The sequence below is a fragment of the Sceloporus occidentalis genome, unplaced genomic scaffold, assembly GCF_023333645.1.
Source record: "Sceloporus occidentalis isolate IW3139 unplaced genomic scaffold, rSceOcc1.0.p SCAF_15, whole genome shotgun sequence".
Classification (NCBI taxonomy): Eukaryota; Metazoa; Chordata; class Lepidosauria; order Squamata; family Phrynosomatidae; genus Sceloporus; species Sceloporus occidentalis.
This window is the reverse complement of record NW_028316995.1, coordinates 4497020-4516972: the sequence shown is the minus strand read 5'-3', so window position 1 is coordinate 4516972 and position 19953 is coordinate 4497020. Positions and strand designations below refer to the sequence as shown.

Below are 19953 nucleotides of genomic sequence, written 5' to 3'. Positions count from 1 at the left end.
AAACGCTGGTTGGTAGTAATGCCCATTTAAAGTTTACTAGTCCCTTTCCTTCTGAACTGCATGTAACTTAGATGGAAGTAGACTCTTCTAATGAACCTAAATAAGAAATGGTGAGTTTGTGCTGTGTGCGGGGGTTACTCAACCAGGGCAGCACCCCAGCCCTCCTCCGTGGCCAGGTTGTGTGGAGCGCTGGGGGGTGATGGCACGTTGTGTTACTTTACAAGAAAGCTCTGCTACAGAGGTCTGGATCCTCTGTAGTACAACTTGGCTACTTTCAAGGAAGAGCTTTGAGTAGTAAGGTTGTCCCAGGGGTTTATCTGCTGCCCTAGACCTAGTCCGTGACACCCCGTGTGTCCCAACATGTTCCCGCTGCGTTTTTCATTTGCAGCTGGGCTCACAAAAAAGGAAGGGGTTGTTCTGACAATCTACCTAAAATTTTAAGTTGGGTAAATGTACGATTTTAAAGAAAATGTTATTGGGGCAATGTCCTCCTTTATAAATTGCATCCTTATAATTTTTAAAATCATGATAGACGTTTAGAATCTCATTTCTCTCTGGCCCTATCATTCAGGTTTTAAAAGATAATGCGCCTCCCCAATTGCGAGAGTGCTGCTAATATTAATGATTTTCCAGTTAACATCAAGGGCTGGAATTGTCAGAAGGGGCTCACTTCCACATCTTTAACAAGTTATGACAAAAGTCCATGTTTTACCATATGATATAGTAATCTAAATAACGGTTTTAAGATAAAAAAAAAAAAAGAAAATTAAGATTAGGACAACTTGTTTTGTGGAAAATATGCAAACTAGGAGTGTTTTATATGTAAGGTTTTCTCAAATGACACTTGTTAGCTGTAGTGATAAATGATAGTATTTCTGATGCGAGTTTGTGGTGGGCATATGGATAAGGTTCCTTTGGATCTACTGATGGATCAGCCTGATCACTCACAGCAGTGGACAGAAATTGCTCCCTCAATTAACCTCCAAATAATTAAAGTATAAATATGTGACTACCTGGCAATCATAGACGTGCATACATTTGTACCAGTTTCAATGCAACCATATTGGTCATTTTCTCAGGGTACATTTAATTTTCACATGTTGCTGTCCATCTATAGTGTCATCCTGCAATATGGACATTTTCATGTGGTTCCAACCCCTCTCCCCTATGGGTATGCCCTTTACCCTGCCCCTATAGCCCCTTGGCTTAGGGGAGATGTGTTCGGCTGGACACACCTCCTGGTGTCTGTGCCCATGTGGTGTACTCACTACCAGTCTGCTCCAGGGCTGGCCCAGCAACAGTTCTTAGGAGTCTAGCAAGACTCCATGTGCAGAAACGAGCATTGATTACAATGGAAGCATTTTCCTTCCAATGATTGGCTGCTTTGTCCAACCAATCCGCATTTCTGAGACTACTTCAAAATGATTTCTTCCTTAACGGAGGTGTCGGGGACATTAACTGTCCCTTTTAACACACTTACTGAATGCATATTCAAGTGCTTAAACCTACTTTAATATTCATTCTCTGTTGGTGAGGCTGCATGGGGTGCTTGCCTGCCCCCTGTCTAAGTGTACAGGCAGTTATGAGTAACATTGTGAATATGAGATGTGTCCTCGAAAGAACGGCCAATATGGCAACCCTAGTTTAAAGTGATATTAACAGTAACCTCTCTTTAATTACAGAGCCGTCTGATTAGCAACCATATAGCAACTAGCCTTTGTGACTGATGATAGCAACCATGTATCGCTACACATTGCCAGGAGAATACAGACCTCCTTTTGTTCAGTTACCCAACCAAGTGTAACATGAATTATTTACTAGACAACATAACGAGGGCTAAAAAAAAATCTAATAAGGTATCGCCGTGTAAAATTATAAAGATTAAATTGACACCCATGCAGACCATTCTTTTGGTATTGAGTTTGGTGGGCCATATATATTTACATTTACAGGGGAGCGTAGACAGTTGAATCAAATTAGCCATGTAACAGACCCCAAAGATTTCTTGGCCCGTATCATGTGGCTTGTTTAACCTACATTCAGCCAGCCCTGAGGTATCGGTATAAAGTACATTTTAACTTGAGACAAAAACAAGTGTGGGCTTCTGAATAGTATAAATAATTGAAGCTCATACACATAAAATATTCTTCGTTAAGTTGTCGTAGTATTACATGTGAGACAGTTATCGAGAAGTGGCAAAGGCATTAACATTGGTGTGTGTATATTGAGAGATATATATATATAATCGTTTATTTTTGTTATTGAGGTTAGGGAGGAAGTAAGTAAAGGCTGTAAGTGCTATACCATGAGTATTGAAACTGAATATCAGAGCCAGGAGAATGAACAGAATAAAATTTAGGTATTTTTTTTTTTTTCATGTCTTATAACTTATACATAGTACAGTAAATTGAATAAAACATTTCAACAGTGTCCCACAATGGTAGGTATGCATTATTGCAGCTAGAAATGCTGCACAGCGTATAAGAGCTGCATGTGTCGCCATTTTGAGGTTTAAAGGTGGACTTTTTTCCCCTGGTGGTGGAAGAGTTTCCGACGCGACAATATAAGGTGGAATGGAGTCGAGGCAGACCTGCCTTTGTTTTCTCAGCTTGTGCATCTCTGACCTGTTCAACGGTATCCCTAAAAATAATACTTTACTAAAATGTCAGTTAAGAGTAAAAAAGGAAAAAAAAATAAGTTTAGCAACCAACAGGGCAACGTTACTTTCCCACTAAATGCTTACACGTGTGTTTTGCATGTGTATATGTATATATATATATATATATGTGTGTGTGTGTGTGTATATATATTTATATATATTTATAGTAGGTTTGGATGTGTAAGACTAGCTGATTAGGCCCCTGCTCTACTTTACGTATGTAGGTTCTATTTCTGGAGTACTCTGTAATTACACATACCTGTCACCTTTTACATATCTGGGTCATAGCTTCCGAGTTACTCCTTTAAGGGCTCGTGTGTAATATAACCCGATATGTGTTTCGTTTAAATATATCTTCCTTCCATATTATTTTTTAAGGAATAGGGCTTAATTTAAAAAGGATTCGGTGGGTAAATGATTAGAAGGTCATTGTACTGATATTTGGCAATAAGGGTCCTATTACAGGTAACATTTAAAAGTTAGGCAAGGTGAAATAGAAGCCGTCTAACCGTCCCCTACAAGGGGAAAATGACAGCTGTCTAATTGCCCAAAAAAAAGTTTAACACCAAAAGTTACTTAAATGCGAACTGTATAATATGAAAAGTGGCAAATGTAGCATGTGAAACGCTTGTTTTGCAGTAAACATTTTTTTTTTTTTTTTTTAAATGTTCAGAACAATTTAGATTTAAAACAAACCAAAACTTCTTAATTTAGCTTCAGGAATTTCATTGGTTTTATTGTAGTTACCATTCAGCATCCCTCCCACCAACTTGATAGACGGATTCCTTTCTGCACAATTTAGTTACTACATTTTTTTTTTTTAAAAAAAAAAAAAAAAAAAAAAAAAAGGGAAATTATCCTGAAAAGACCAGGAGTTGTAATACTGGCGTGTAGTCATAAAACAGTCAGGTTGTAAATATGAGGCTCTGTGGTTCTAGCTCCATATGTATCTCTTTCCTTCCTGCTTGTACACAGCCTATTGTGTTTCCGCTGATACCGTGGAGCTTGTTTAAGGATAAACTGCCCTGATGGCGCATTATTCGGACGTAGGCTCTGAAGGTAGTTGCTCTACACAGGTAGTAAGTGGATGCCAAAAACGTGCAGCACCACCTCTCCTAGGAATTTCACGGTAGGGAATCATCGGTGATTGGTGTAATTAGTGCGTGAAATGATAATTGAAATGACAAATCATTGAGTGTTAGGGATATTCATCTCTGAAAATGAGGCCAGGGTTTTTAGGGGTAGAAAGTAATTGTTGTGTGATGGTGCCTGGTACACGCCTGTAAAACCTAACGCTCCATCCGCAGGTAGTTGGGTGTTGTAGTATGAAGAAGTCTTACGCGTCCGTACGGCTGAGCTGTGTGTGAATGATCTGCATGTGCCAAAGAGCAGATATGGATATCCAGCTGGGGAGAGGGCAACTTGGACTCATATCATACATCTATTTCTCTGAAAGGGAAACCTGGCAAACTCTAGGTGAACTCTGAAGTTATAGCTTGAGTTTCTCTACTTTACTGAGGGTGGAAGAATAGCAGCTAAAGATTCTGAGTCTGAGATCGCCGCTTATCTGCCATCAACTCTGTTTCTAGTATCCCTCGTCTGTTTTATAATTTAATACTGTTCTAATGGCGTAGTTACATTTGAGATATAACCGTAAACAGTTGGATCATTTTCGTCTTTTGGAATGAACTTTATGAAACCAATGGAGTTGGCATGGTGTCAATATAAAGCCATGTCCTGGAAAGTTCTACAATTTATATTAAAAGGTATTTGAAGAAGTAGGCAGGTAGACATGTCATCATTGAAAGACTCTACAGGGCGTAGAGGACCCATTGCCATCCTGGTGCCACAAAGGCTTACATATGTTCTCAATACTTTCTCTCATTCTGATTCTGCTATGGTGCCGAAGGGGTTGGCCTATTGTAATGTGAAATCAGAGGATGAAAAACTGCAACTTTGTGCTTTAGTGAATAAACCCCTTGGAATTTGTGGGCACTCTATTAAAGTCTATTTAGGATTCAATATATACATATTGTCTAGAATAGTCTGGTGAAAAGGTGAATCCACCCCTCACAATCTCCACTTTATCCCCCACCCCATGGAGCGAAGCGAGAACCCTTATTTGCTCCTGTTTGCACTGAAACGCACCCTTTCCTGGAGCAAGACCTGGGAATAACTTTATCTCCTCTTTTAATGTGTTGCTTCCGTACAAATTATGTGACTGCTATGTTAACGTTGCAGCTTCAGGTATAACTGTTTACTGAAACATTTAACAATTTTCTTCGGCATATTTTATTGAAATACAACACTTGTGTCCTGACATTCGTTTATTGCGTTTGCTCAGCAAATATGTTCATAATATAATATATGACTTGATCAGACTTCAGAGTCTAATAACAGAAGTAGCTCAGAGCAGCTCAACACACATAAAATACATACATACACAATTGCTTCTGGAACCCATTGTAAGGGAGGAGAAGGAAGTGGATTTTGGGATAGAAAATTGATTACTAGTTTTGTAATCTAAGAACCACAAATCCAAACTATAGGTAACTTTGTTAATTTTGTTTTCCAAAGGTCTGTGCATGTGAAGATAGATCTGTATAGATGCCAATCAATATCAAAATGTAAACATCTTGAGTTTTTAAAAATTGTTGCTGGAATTTGTCTTCCGCTGACCTACTAAGATGTCATTAACATTTCAATGCATTGCCGTATGCAAGCGATTGCCTGCAACAAATCAAAACCTTACAGATACACTGACCTGTGAAGAAATTGGCAACAAAGCCTTGCTGTCGGCAACCATTTTTCCCTGCAGAATGGAAGAAGGCCTGTAGTAACTATGGGAAAAAGCATATACTAATTAGATGAATAAAACAAAACAAAGTACTAAACCTATAGAAGTATCAGTTCAGTGATATTGGTTGAGCATACACATCCCACGGGTTCTCTTTGACCACTTTCCTTGTTTCTTTGCCGATGTATTGATTGTGTTTGCGAAAAATATTTTCCATTCTGAAATAACATTCCTATGTTTAGAAATCTAAATATACATGCATGGCCCAGCGAATGAGCTCATCTCTATAACGTATAAAACCCTTTTTGGAATTGTCGGTCATGCTGGGTGAGACATAAAGCCAGGGTGCAGGGATGCACTTGTTCCATTGTGACCATACTCCTACTCAGCGTTGCAGAGCTCCAGCCTGGTCCAGCCACTACAACGGTATCCCTAAACGCTTGTTCACACATCGCCGAGAAATGTGTTTAGGTTTCGAAAAAATGCTGTGATGTATATTACAATGTTTAACCAGAAATCAAGGATAGAAAATATGCCTCAATTTCTTGATGTGATGGCAGCTCTTGGCAGCCACTGACGGTACTCATTTTAATTATATGCCTGCTTGAGCGTACTACAGGCATCAGCGATTCATGGGCTGTGCTCAAGTTTATTCTGCTTGTAAAACAGTCCTACAACCCAGCTGTGAAACATCAGCTTGTGAATCATCTGCAAGAAATGTAGTTAGTCCTGGATGATGACTTCTGTATCGAACACACAGGAAGTGCCTTGGCAGGAAAATGTCCATTCTCCTTCGCTTTGGTGCATCGGCTGTGAACGTTCTCCGAGGTCAAACAAGTGGTTCTGATACACTTGTTTCATATAGAAGGACATGAATGAATAATATACTCTGCCGATAGTTATTAGATGTATTGTACTTTAGGTGCATTAGGTTAATTTAGTCTAATGGATTGTTCTGTGTGCTAGATGGGTCTGCTTCATAAGTAATGTTGCGGTATTCATTGGCTGCTTGTAAATAGATGGCGTAATGGGTAGTGGTTATATGGGAGCTGTCTTACACTATGAAATTGTAATGTGCATTGCTGTCTACCAGGCTTCGGTGGTATCTTGCATTTTGGTACTATTGTTTGTCGCAAGCTTAATTTAAGTATTGGTCTAACACATACGAAGAAAAAAAATTTGAGCAGCCTTAAAAGATAAAACCGCCTGGCATCCAACTGCTGAAGAGGCTTCGTTGGCTAAAAATATGGAAAGCCATTATCAAAATGAACTGACCATCCCTACACACTGTACTACTAACATACCTTCATTGTAAGGCTTAATGTTGAACACAATTTAAAAAGTCTCTCCATATGTGACATTCTGAACTCTTATGAGAGGAGGTATGCATTTTAAGTTGTGTATGTATTGTGAAAGGAGGATACTGGATCTTCGCTTCAATGTATCTAAGCCTAAGGTGACACAGGCAGATTTGCTGCCGGCCTTCCGTCTGAAACGGTCTCTATCATCTGGTCTTCTGTGTGAATTCTTGGGATATGATGTGTTCCTGTACCCTGCTCAGTATGAGCTTTGTTATTGAGTGACTGTTAACACTAATACATCACTGCTACAAATACAATTTCTTTCCACCCCACCATAATGGTTATATGTTGGATACTGCAGGCAAGTGAATTGTTAGTGGTGGTCTTCAGAGAGAGGGGAGTCGGCAAAGCTGAGAAAGGGTCTTTAAAAAAACAGTAAAGAGCTGCAGCGACCCATTTGTCACTTGTTGGCACCACCGATTGGGTGTTTGAAGCAGCCAATCAGTGTCAGGAAAGCACATGCGTGCCCCCCCCCCATGCCCATGAGTATTCGACTTACCACCACAATATGGAGGAACCACTACGCTGTGATATGCCGTAACATGCATACAATGCGTGGAGTATCCTTTTTAAGGGTGATATTTGTATAAAAAGACTCCTATATGCCATTAAAATGTTTGTGTATTTCACTTTTGCATTGACCTGTGATTCTTATTCTACTACACTATATACTTGCATGTGCTCGGGGTTACTTTTACACTTGAGTTCATTACTCTATAGATTTAACTAAAATACACACGTTGAAACCTCTCTGCACGTCTTGCATCTTCCAAACTTACATTTTTTTGTAAACGCTTATTTTATGGACAAATTGGCTTTTTTAATTATTAAAAACACCTCATATAAAGCTTTCTTAATTAGTACTTATTAAATACTTTAACTGGTTACCTAACATGCTGTGTTGACATTGTTACCAAGTGTTCGTTCCTTGCAATCTCACAGTGAATGCAGTTAGGCTGTTCTGTCCTTTGTTTTTTCTGATGAGTGGTTTTGGGTTGACTATTTGTATAATTACAGAAAAACAATATTACGTACACTAAAATATCAATATATTAACCTTATTTCTGATTACTGGTCAGTATAATTAGTTTTCTATAATACAAGAATAGAATTACTGAATTATCAATTTTCATTTTTTGTCACATTTAAAAAAAAAAAAAATTACGGAAAATGGTACTGAGATGTAGATATTTCAGAGTGGGCTTTCCATTTGCTTTTTTGGGCAAGAATCCCTCAACTAAGTAAAAAGCTTTTAAACTCCCTACCTGTGGTAGAACTGTAATTAAGGTTAGTATTCATAGAGATGTGATGTGAGTAATTGATAGTCTCGTCTGTTCTGTAGATGAAGTGCCTGCAGACATGGTTGCAGAAGAATCAGGTCCTGGTGCACAGAATAGCCCATATCAACTTCGCAGGAAAACTCTTGTCCCCAAAAGAACCGCTTGCCCCACAAAGAACAGTATGGAGGTGAGGAACGTCTTCTTTTTAGCGATGAATGTTTATTAGGCATTTGTCGTTTTTTTTTGTCTGGTTGTGTGGTGTAATTCGCTTCGATATCAATGCCTATTTTGTAGCTGGAGAACAAGGCATATTCTTTTATATTTCTTCACCACTCTTTAAATGGTTCTTTTTAATGTTTCTCCCCCAAAGGGTGCATCCACCTCAGCAACTGAAAACTTTGGTCATAGAGCAAAACGTGCTAGAGTATCTGGGAAATCCCAAGATCTGCCCGGTAAGTTACCCGGTACTCGGCACCAACATTACGCTGATCATGAGATGTGCTTCATGAAATGTGTGATGATCCATTCAAATATTCCATTGTTACAAACGGAATAAAGCGGGTGTCTAATGCTCCGTGCTTCTATTCACGTCCTCCTCGTCATTGACCTCTATTCAACACGACCAAGCTCTAGTTTTAGAACATAATAAGCAGATGCAGGTTGTTTACCGACAAGTTGAAAAGTGGAATGTTATATGAATAAGGACACACAGAAAAACATAGTTTCCCTTTAAAATGTTCTCGTCGATACGTAGAGTTTGTTAAATCTAGATTTAAAGTAATGTTTGAGTCTTTGGTAGTGTAAGTTATGAAACGTATTATGTATATATCATTTATCTTGAGCTCAAAACATCCCATACTGTTTAGCCGATTAAGCAAACTCAACTTTTCAAACTTTTGTTCACTATCCGACACAATCATGCCTCCTCCAGGAATCTGGGACAGCCAAAAAATAAAGGTCGCTGTATAACATTGTTTTAATTCTCTCTCACAATTGAGTTATAAACAAATTTAAGTTATTCAGCTAATCTTCTTATTCCTAAAACATAGAATGGTTACTGGTTCTGTGGTTTCTATTTGATTGTAAATAAGTTTTCCTAATAGCAGCACCTGCAGAACAGTATCTTCAAGAAAAACTACCAGATGAGGTCATTCTAAAGATCTTCTCTTACCTGTTGGAGCAGGACCTCTGTAGAGCAGCATGTGTGTGCAAGCGTTTCAGTGAGCTTGCAAATGATCCTATTTTGTGGTAAGTACAAACTTTCTGTAAGCGCTTGTGTGTCATTACGCTCCTAATCCACCTTAATTGTTTCACACGAGTGCCCCCAAAATGGAGATCACTGTTTGTGTCCATGCATAATAAATACCAATAACAAAAGTTATGGTGGGTAAAGGTGATGGAAACCCTTCCACTTAAAATTTAGGGGGTAGTAGAAGTATTATTAACATCTACAGACACCAGACAAGCCAGAAAGCGTGTTTTTCCCTCAGAAATCTCATAGTGCTGCTACAACCACAAGGGATTCTGGGTAGACGCATGCAAATAAGGTTAACAATTATCAACTTCGCCTCTATATCTACTTCATACATGAATCCCTTCAAAGTAATTGCCCGCTGTACAAGACAGCCTTTAGACAAAACTCGGGAAGAGGAGCAATAGCCGGATCACCGCTCATGGGAAGCTGTTTCATCCTTAATGGGACTCGTCAGCATGAGGTTGTGATACTGGCTTAATACTTGAGGCTTGCATGGCATACTCAACTGGTTACAGTATAAGTTAATACTTATTTAAAAAAAACAAACCTTGTGGCGAGTCTCTTGGACATGAATGCTTCCGTTTTCGCACACAAACATATTAAGTAGAATAACGCCACAGTGGTGTTGAGGGTTACTGAGCAGAGATGCCTGTGCAGAGTTCCATTGAGTGTGCAGAGACGGTATACGGTTCTTGTTTGCCGTCTGAGTTTGTTTCACTGTAGCGGATTCTGTTCCATTCGTGTATTTAATGCTGTGTCTGTAGGAAACGACTGTACATGGAAGTCTTTGAATATACACGTCCAATGATGCATCCCGAACCTGGAAAATTTTATCAGATTAACCCTGAAGAATATGAGCATCCTAATCCTTGGAAAGAAAGCTTCCAGCAGTTGGTATGGACATTCTAATCCTTATGGAAATGATAAATAATATCTCGGCTTTAGAGATTTAGATTAGTATTGTGTGCATTGGACGTGTCCGTCAAATCTATGTAAACTGTGTTCACCTTGCTGCGCTTTTAAGCCAGGTACTTTGCATAAGGTTAAACCCCAAAGTTTTTTGAACACCCAATATTATCACCCTTGGTGTCGGTGATATGTAGTGGTCCGTTACTGAATAATGGTCTTGGTATTTGAATAAAACCCCCCCCCCCAGAAAAACATAATTAAGTGAGTGATTTAAGGAGAGAAAAAAAGCAGACACTGTAATTCTTTCGCATTGTTCTGTATCTTTGCAATGTTAACGGGAACTTTTTGTAATGGTTTTTTTTTTATTTATTTTTTTAGTACAAAGGAGCGCATGTTAAGCCAGGATTTGCAGAACATTTTTACAGTAATCCCACAAGATACAAAGGAAGGGAGAATATGTTGGTAAGTATGACACATTCTGAGAACTTGTGCTTAACCCCTTCGTGACACCCCCGGCATGCAATGTGGTGTAGTGATCTTAAAAAGCTTATTGCCCTATAACTTGCAAAAAACAAAAGCATAGGATATTTCTAAAATCAGGACAGATGTTACAATCTATTTAGCAGGTTTGTTTTTTTTTTTTTTTTTAGCTTTTACAAACAAAAGTCAGAAAAATTATACGATCAAAGTAATGGTATTTAAAAGCCCTTTGTTTTTTTTAAGTGAGGGCTGTTGGCTAACTTTTCCAATGTTTTTCAGTACTATGATACAATTGAAGATGCCCTGGGTGGAGTTCAAGAAGCACATTTTGATGGGCTAATCTTTGTACATTCTGGCATCTATACCGATGAATGGATCTACATAGAGTCCCCAATTACTATGATTGGTGCAGGTATGGGGTTTTTTTTTCTCATCTTTGAGTGGCTTATTGTAAACTAACATTGTTAAATTGTATTAAGTGCAGATAATACCCTTTTACAATTTGTGCCTTTTTGAAAACTCAGCAGGAGGTTCAATGTGATCATAACTAAAGCATCTCGTATTGCAAAGGCTGCTGGTCTGGGATCTGCACCTCCATGTCCCTTTTGTCATCTTTACATTTATTATAAAAAGTGTCCATTATATATGTAGCCCACCCCATTGGGGGTCCTTTACTAGACTTGGCTAAGCAGTTTTTTTAAAATCTAATTCAGCAAACTATTTAGAAAGCGGTTAAATAGAATATTGACAAGTGTAGAACCACCAAAAATACAAATATGGCTAAATTATACCAATGTATTCCCAAGTCTATATTTTTAACACTCTACAGAGGCTTCCAAGAGTCATCTAGTCTTGGAAAGTCCTTATTCTGTCTCTGAAGAAACCAGTATCAGGCCATCAAGTATTGCTAAAAAAGTACAAAATTGCTATGTACTGATGAGTTTCAAGTGTTACTTTTTTTTTTTTTTTTACTTCAGCACCTTGTGATACTATGTACAAGATGTTGCCAAACTTGTGTTTATCTTGTCTTTTTTCTTTTCATCTTATCCCTTATAGCGCCAGGAAAAGTTGCAGACAAAGTGATCATAGAAAACACTAGAGACTCCACGTTTGTTTTTATGGAGGGTTCAGAAGATGCCTATGTTGGCTACATGACAATCAGGGTATTGTATATGTCTTCTTGTTATCCTCTTATAGCGATGTATAATCATAGATATATCGATATGGATATATATATTTTTTTTCCTGACATGCTTTGCAGTTCAATACCTAACAGCGTGAAGAGTCTGTAATAAAATTTGTTGAATGTTTCCTTTTTATTTCATTAAATGTTGTTTTGCTTTGCTTTCAGTTTAACCCTGATGACAAATCAGCCCAGCACCATAACGCGCATCACTGCTTAGAGATCACAGTGAACTGCAGCCCAGTCATTGATCACTGTATCATTCGAAGTACTTGCACAGGTAAGTCGCTCTTCTATCACAGGTAAAATGTCTTTCCACTAACTGTTGCATAGGAACCTTGTTTCCGTTAAAACCTTCATGACTTCGGGTAGTTCTCACACTTTTTAACCATAGATTACCCTTCAAAAATTGCAGGTTTCTTTTTTTTCTTTCCGTTTTCATTTTTTTTAATCCACCTCCGACTGATTTTTCGCTGCTTTCTCCTGCTGATGTAGGAGAATCGGAATGAAATCTCCTATCTGCTGCAAGATACAGCAGGATGTACAGTTTTTAGCCATTTTGCCTTGAAGGACTGCTTATTACGTATGGATAAAAACAAATTACTGTCGGTTATAAATGACTCCCTGCTGTTCTGACTTTTTCTTTTTCCTCCTGCAGTCGGTTCTGCTGTTTGCGTCAGCGGTCAAGGGGCTTGTCCAACCATCAAACACTGCAACATTAGTGACTGTGAAAATGTTGGACTCTACATTACAGATCATGCACAGGTATCTCCACAATCCTTTTTTTTTTTTTTATTTTTTTTTTTTAAATTTTTGTTTTCTTGACTTTAAAAGGAAAAAAAAATCATAAAATCTTCCTTTTCTTTTTAGGGGATTTATGAAGACAACGAAATATCAAATAATGCTCTAGCTGGCATATGGGTCAAAAATCACGGAAACCCTATTATTAGGAGAAATCACATACATCACGGACGTGATGTCGGTGTTTTCACATTTGACCATGGCATGGTAATTTGTTACCCACCCCGCACACTATTATTTTTGACATATAGAATATATGTTTGGAGTTTGACCAATTCTTGGTTTTTAAATAGATTTTTAAATAAAAAAAAAATATTTGCATTTGTATATATTCCTGTAGATTTTTTTTTTCTTCTGAATGCTTGTGTTTGTGAACATCTAAGCCAGTGGTGGACAGGAATGTACAATTTATTTTGACAGGCCATGGCTTTGCTAAAACTCCTCCATTAGTGCAATTTTTGGTGGCTGTATCTTTAATTCTTTCGCCCCCTGGGTTCAAGAAATGCCTAAATATGGTGTAAACTATCTGGACAATTAATATATCTGTATTGGTTGAAGATAAGATGGAGTCTTTAGTTGAAAAATATGTGGATTCACATAAGGTTTTGGTCTTCAGCTGGAACATTTTTCAGCTAGAAATAGTGTGCCTACCCGGTGATCCGTATGGCCAGTCCTAGTAAGTCTGTAATCGCAATAGGATAGAATGCTATATAATATTTGGCAAGCATATCATTTTTAAACTTTCCGTATAATTTTAGGGTTACTTTGAAAGCTGCAACATACACAGAAATAGAATAGCAGGATTTGAAGTAAAAGCCTATGCCAACCCCACCGTGGTAAGATGCGAAATCCACCATGGCCAGACAGGAGGCATCTACGTCCACGAAAAAGGAAGAGGCCAGTTCTTGGAAAACAAAATCTATGCAAACAATTTTGCGGGTGTATGGATTACCTCAAACAGTGACCCAACCATTAGGTGAGTTTAACGGGAATAAATGTTCTTAGACTGGTTTGTAGGAACGCAGCTACCGGTGAAACCAGCCTTGGCTGTCTTCAAAACGTTGTGTTCTATTTTGTGGGTTTTTCTTGTAAATAACGTTAAGAGATCAGTAAATGTAACATTTCCCTATATTTGGATTACTGCGCAAAGGGATGTTTTTCCATGGGGGGCATTATTAGGTCAGACATAAACAATATGTGTTTTAATCCTTTACCATTAATTTACATGACTGCTTTTTCAGAGTAGCACTCAGGTTGTGCTTTATCTGTCATTTGTGAAATCTTGGGGTCTCCTTCACCTCTTCTATAGTCAAAATACGAGGGGATTTATCAAATTTTCTATGGCAACCAAAAAGCCAGATTTAAATTTAACTTTTAGTAGTTCTATTTTCCGAACAAGTCTTGGTTATTTGAAGCTTTACACGGAGTAATGATTCCTTTATTTTCATATTGTACTTTGTAATCACCCATGTTTTTTTTTCTTCAAGGGGAAATGCAATTTTTAATGGAAATCAAGGAGGAGTGTATATCTTTGGTGACGGAAGAGGCCTTATAGAAGAAAATGACATCTATGGTATTGTTTTAGCCTCATGTTGACCTTTTTAATTTTTTTTCAGGTCTATCTGTGTATTTACCTCTGTATTTTAACCTCAACAGGTAATGCATTAGCAGGTATACAAATACGGACAAACAGCTGCCCTATAGTCAGACACAATAAGATTCATGATGGCCAGCATGGTGGAATCTACGTGGTAAGTGTCAATCCAGCATAGACATTTGTTCGCTAGTCCTTAGATCAGTCTTATCCAACTAGCAGTTGGTGGGTCAGATGGAGCCCGCATGTTTGTTTTTATGGTTCTCACGTTGCCTGAAAATAACTTTGAATATCTGTGCTTTGCAAGCCTTATCTATGATATTAAAAAACGGTCCATTACGCTGCCGTAGATTATTGGCATTGCATTGTTTGTCGTGGGCAGCTCCTCGGCGCACATCTTCCCGAGTAATTAAACTAAAGTTAAGGATTGAACCCATGACTAGCTGGGGAACTACTGGTTGGTGACCTTTTGTTGAAGTATCAGTGGTATGTAAGATGTTTTGCTTTTTTTTTTTGTCTTAATAAAGCACGAAAAGGGACAAGGTGTAATCGAAGAAAACGAGGTGTACAGTAATACCTTGGCTGGTGTGTGGGTGACCACGGGAAGCACGCCAGTGCTACGGAGGAACCGAATACACAGTGGGAAGCAGGTAGGTGCCATCCTGTGGCCTGTGTTTCTAGCATTTCTTCTTGCCTTGTCTGATAAGCTGGTTATTGAGTCCCAAACCTCTGTAATGCCCATAACCATGGAAAATATGTGAAATATCAGATTCCAAATAATGAAAAATTATGGTGTCAAATTTTTTTTGTTTTCTTGACTTTCTTGACTTTCTAATGAAATATACTATATTTGTGCCGTCTGACAGGTTGGAGTGTACTTCTACGACAATGGCCATGGAATATTGGAAGATAATGACATCTATAATCATATGTACTCTGGGGTTCAAATACGGTAAATTTTCTGTGTAACGTTCACTAGAATTACTTTTCTTTAACCTCTCCCTGCCCAAATCTTCATTTTTAATTGTTTCTAACCTATTTTCACATTTGCAAGACCTTTTTCTTTGTTTTTACTATTTTGAGTTGTCTGCCGTGTTCACCTTATTGTTTTCCTGAATCGTTCTTCATTGGATAAACAACTTTGTTTCTATCTGTATTATTATTTTCAGAACTGGAAGCAACCCTAAGATTAGACGCAATAAAATCTGGGGAGGGCAGAATGGTGGAATACTTGTTTATAATTCTGGTATGTTGGAATCCCATTTTCTTGCCTTCTGTTCGTTACTGGAGCTCCAAGTAGGTTATTTTACTCACTTCATTTCGCCTCTGTTCAGGGCTTGGATTTATAGAAGACAATGAAATCTTTGATAACGCAATGGCTGGCGTGTGGATAAAAACAGACAGCAACCCAACGTTACGAAGAAACAAAATTCATGATGGGAGAGATGGTGGCATCTGCATATTTAATGGAGGCAGAGGTAAAATGTTACTGCAGTATGTGGATTTCCATTTAGAACTTACGCCTAATAGCGCCTACTGTGTTCTTAGTAAAGGTTAATAAGCTTTTGTAATGGCAGAAAAATGCTTCTTTTTGGATATATATATATATTTTTTTGCGTAAGATATTTTTTATTCCAGCTATGAAAGATATTTTTTTGTAAACTCCACCATGCAAAAGATGCAGCAAACACGGCTTTTTTGAGATAGGCTCATGCTTGAGGCTCGGCACACTGTTTGGCGGAATATCGGTAAGTTTTACCTTGTGTTAACGTTGTATGACCCTGTTTTGGCAGGAGTGCTTGAAGAGAATGACATCTTCAGGAACGCACAGGCCGGTGTACTCATCAGCACCAACAGCCACCCCATTTTGCGGAAAAACAGGATATTTGACGGGTTTGCAGCAGGTTTGTACGAAAATTCAATCTTTATGTTAAAATATACGTGTCAGTTTTAAGTTAAGTAAAGTTTCCCCAATGCGTTGTGCCGGCCCTTGTCTCTGTGCTGTTGGGTTATGACAACATGGAGATAAGCGTTATGAGAACATCTGCCAGGAGGGCTGCGTGTCCACAATCCTCTCTATAGAGACATGCACGCGTCTGCAGCACCCAGCTAGTAATTTAATGCAGTGTATATTTACATCATTTCTGTAGTGGATCCTGACATTTTTCAATTTAAAATGTGATTAAGGGAATACAAACAAATGTTGAGCCCGTTGTCTCCATTTCACCTTGAAGGATGAAAATATTCGACTGGTCACGTATGGTCAATAAACGCATCTCTTTGTGTTTTTGTCTTCGTATAAAGCTTTTTTTTTTTTTTTTTAAACAAATACATTTCTGTAAAGCATGTTGAAATTAACCTAATCTTTAATGCTTGTTGTTAAAGGCATTGAGATCACCAATCATGCAACTGCAACACTCGAAGGCAATCAGATTTTCAACAATCGCTTTGGAGGACTGTTTCTGGCTTCTGGTGTTAACGTCACTATGAAAGGTATTTTTCTCTTTATGTATGGCATTTACTCAAGATGGTTGTCCTGCATACAGGTGCTTTTTGTTTTAACTATTTACTATTTAATTGAATTCAATTCTATGTAGACAACACTTTGTCTAACTCTAGCATAAGACCTAGCTAAAAGAGAACCACTAAACAGCAAATGACAACCATGTGTACTAAAGTATCATATAATCTCCTGTATAATGTGTACTCATGCATAATATGCATGCTTACTTTAGAACTACATCTTTAGTTAAAGGTTACATAGAGGTCATGGCATATTTGTATTATGCATCTCTTCTCTAGTGTCATAAAAAGGGGAAAATATTTAAATTGAGATTGTACAACTTCTGTAGTGTTTAAGTTGCATTATACCTGGGCAGGGTGACACCTACAGTAATGGGCAAATTACTTTGTTCAAATGTGTTCTAAATATAGAGTTTGTATAAAAAAAAATATATAAAATCAGAAGTAGAAATGACTAAAAGCTTTGAACATTTTGTATAGGAAGCGTACCTGAAAAACTTTATTAATTTTAAGTGCAATTTAGTACAATTTTAGTTCTAGAAAGATCAGTGTCTTGTGTCCCTGTTAGGGCGTTATTGGCAAGTCCTGTATGAGCTACCCATGCTCATTCTTGTCATATTTATTGATATCTTTAGGGCCAGTGACTAGAATATCTTCCACAAATCCTGTCCAAGTTCTAGATAAAAATCCATAGTGAGTCATTCAATGGGTCTCAAATTACTGGAATAAAAGATCTGTCTTCTGATCCTGTTAGTCTTTGGAAGTATCTTGTCCAATCGCTATGATTTAGAACCAAACCCCCCAACATACTAAACATAATAAAATAGTAAAAAAAAATATATATACAAACTATAGAAGCGCACAACCTAAAAAACATAAAAGTACATCGAGATTCCCAGGCTGCTGCTAGAATAATGACCAATAAATGCACAAAATAAAGCAAAAACTCAGCGCATACCCATTTGAAACACCTATCTAAGCTATATAATAAGTGGTGCGAGAGACCTGGGTCCTGGTAGAAGGCAGTGTTCTAGGTTTGTGTGATTAATTTTTTTCCTACGCCATCCAATTCATCCAGATACAAAAAGTAACAGATATTTTTATATAATATACAAAATATATCATTTTATAGTGTTTTACAAAAAAAATACTTATATTGAATTCTTGTAACAATCATGTGACATACTAATTAACATAAGTGAATGCCATTTCTCTGGTTACATATGATTAATAATTAGACCGTTTCTGGTAACTCTTGCAGATAATAAAATAATGAACAATCAAGATGCCATAGAAAAAGCTGTCAATAGAGGCCAGTGTCTATATAAGATATCAAGTTATACCAGCTATCCAATGCATGACTTCTACAGGTAAATACTACAGTTTGTAGATATCGGCTAACAGGGAACTAAGGGACATATGTCCGTGCCACAGGTTTAATCGCTATGTGTTTGTTGTGCTGTTTGCCTATGTATTGCCCAATACAAGGGGGTATGTATTCCAGACATTGAGTAATACAGTGCTGTGTATAGTAACTCGGTAAGGGACTGTTGGCAGGGGAGATGTGGTTTCAACTCCAAGCATTATTCAGGGGGCGAGGAGACTTTGAAGGAACGCTCACCGGGGCTGGACCTCTTAGAATACATATTGAATTCAAGGAGGTGAAGAACACAACTCTTGCAAACTCTCCCTTTCGTGAATCGATGCAAGTATGTTTGGCAGACACCAGATTAGATTAGGTAGCCAATTCTGCGTAGAAAGCCCAAGTGTTCCTGTGTTTAGAACAAATGCCAATGCCCAGGAAGATCTTAGGGTCCCTTGAAAGTAATTTCCCGCTGTACAAGACAGCCTTTAGACAAAACTCGGGTAAGCAGTGCAGTAGCCAGATCACCGCTCGTTGACAGCTGTTTTGTGATCATTGTTGATCATTATTTGCATGCGCCTACCCAGAATGCATTGTGGTTGTGGCAGCACCATGAGATTTCTGAGGGAAAAAACAAGCCGCCTGCCTTGTCTGTAGATGAGTGTTTAATAAAACTTCTACTACCCCTCAAATTTAAGTGGAAGGGTTTTCCCTATCACCTTTACCCACCATAACTTTGTGACAGGAAGATCTTGGGAAGGGGATTTTTAATCATGTACTCTCCAGCAACAGGTCCCAGGTTGGGTGTGCGCTGCTGCTCTGATCTCTCTGCTGCTGTTTTATACTATGAAGGATTGCTGAGCCATCGCATAATGCTGTAACATGCCTGTTTAAGAAACAGAGTGCGGGGTAATGACATCATATCCCCTACCCTCAGCACATATACCTCTTTAGCAGCTGTTAACGTGATTCCGCTTTTATATTGCATAAGAATTGAGTAGCTTCAGCTCCGCTACTAGAAGATATTGTTTGAACGCTAACACTTTCTATACGTATCTTTTTCTAGATGTCACACCTGCAATACCACAGACCGCAACGCCATCTGTGTGAACTGTATTAAGAAGTGTCACCAAGGACATGATGTAGAGTTCATTAGACATGATAGGTATGTATCGTCTTAGCCTCACAGCCTTGGGTATAGGAGTAAAAATGTTTGCTTAACATGACTTTTTTTTTTCTCTTCTCAAGGTTTTTCTGTGATTGTGGTGCCGGAACACTGTCTAATCCCTGTACATTAGCTGGAGAACCTACACATGACACAGATACTTTATATGACTCTGCTCCACCTATAGAATCTAATACTTTGCAACACAACTGAACTCATTTTATGAAGGGGAAGTCCTGCCATTCTAACCTATTGGAAAACAAAACCCGCTTTTCTTTCGGAAAAGGAGAGAAAATTTGCCCATTTCTGAAGACTGAGATGTTTATATGATCAAACGCAAACCTGCCAAAAAAAATATATATATATATATATTATATGTATAAAGGAAATACAGATGGACGAGGCAATATATTGACTCAGGATTAAAAGGAGGAACTGGGCATTTTTAGCATTACTCTGACAGACTTTTGGAAGGACAGAAGTGAAGAAAATAAGATGCGGATTTGTAGACTTGTAAACGCCAGCCTGTGCGCTGCTGTTTTTACAAGTAGGAGGGAAAGGCAGTCCATTTGCAGTAGTACTA

At 38.2% G+C, this 19953-nt stretch overlaps 1 protein-coding gene across 1 annotated transcript; it reads left to right on the top strand.

The window, feature by feature from the left end:
• The first annotated feature begins 8164 nt into the window (after window positions 1-8164).
• Window positions 8165-19583, top strand: LOC149303168 (F-box only protein 11). The gene is made up of 22 exons (XM_089481509.1): window positions 8165-8284; window positions 8468-8549; window positions 9201-9345; window positions 10117-10246; window positions 10640-10723; window positions 11021-11153; window positions 11798-11904; window positions 12093-12204; window positions 12583-12689; window positions 12795-12932; window positions 13484-13701; window positions 14213-14298; window positions 14382-14476; window positions 14847-14969; window positions 15186-15271; window positions 15489-15565; window positions 15654-15797; window positions 16113-16223; window positions 16705-16812; window positions 18104-18212; window positions 19272-19370; window positions 19454-19583. The coding sequence occupies exons 1-22, from the start codon at window positions 8177-8179 to the stop codon at window positions 19581-19583; spliced, it is 2532 nt and encodes an 843-aa protein (XP_089337635.1). The 5' UTR covers window positions 8165-8176.
• Window positions 19584-19953: the final 370 nt, after the last annotated feature.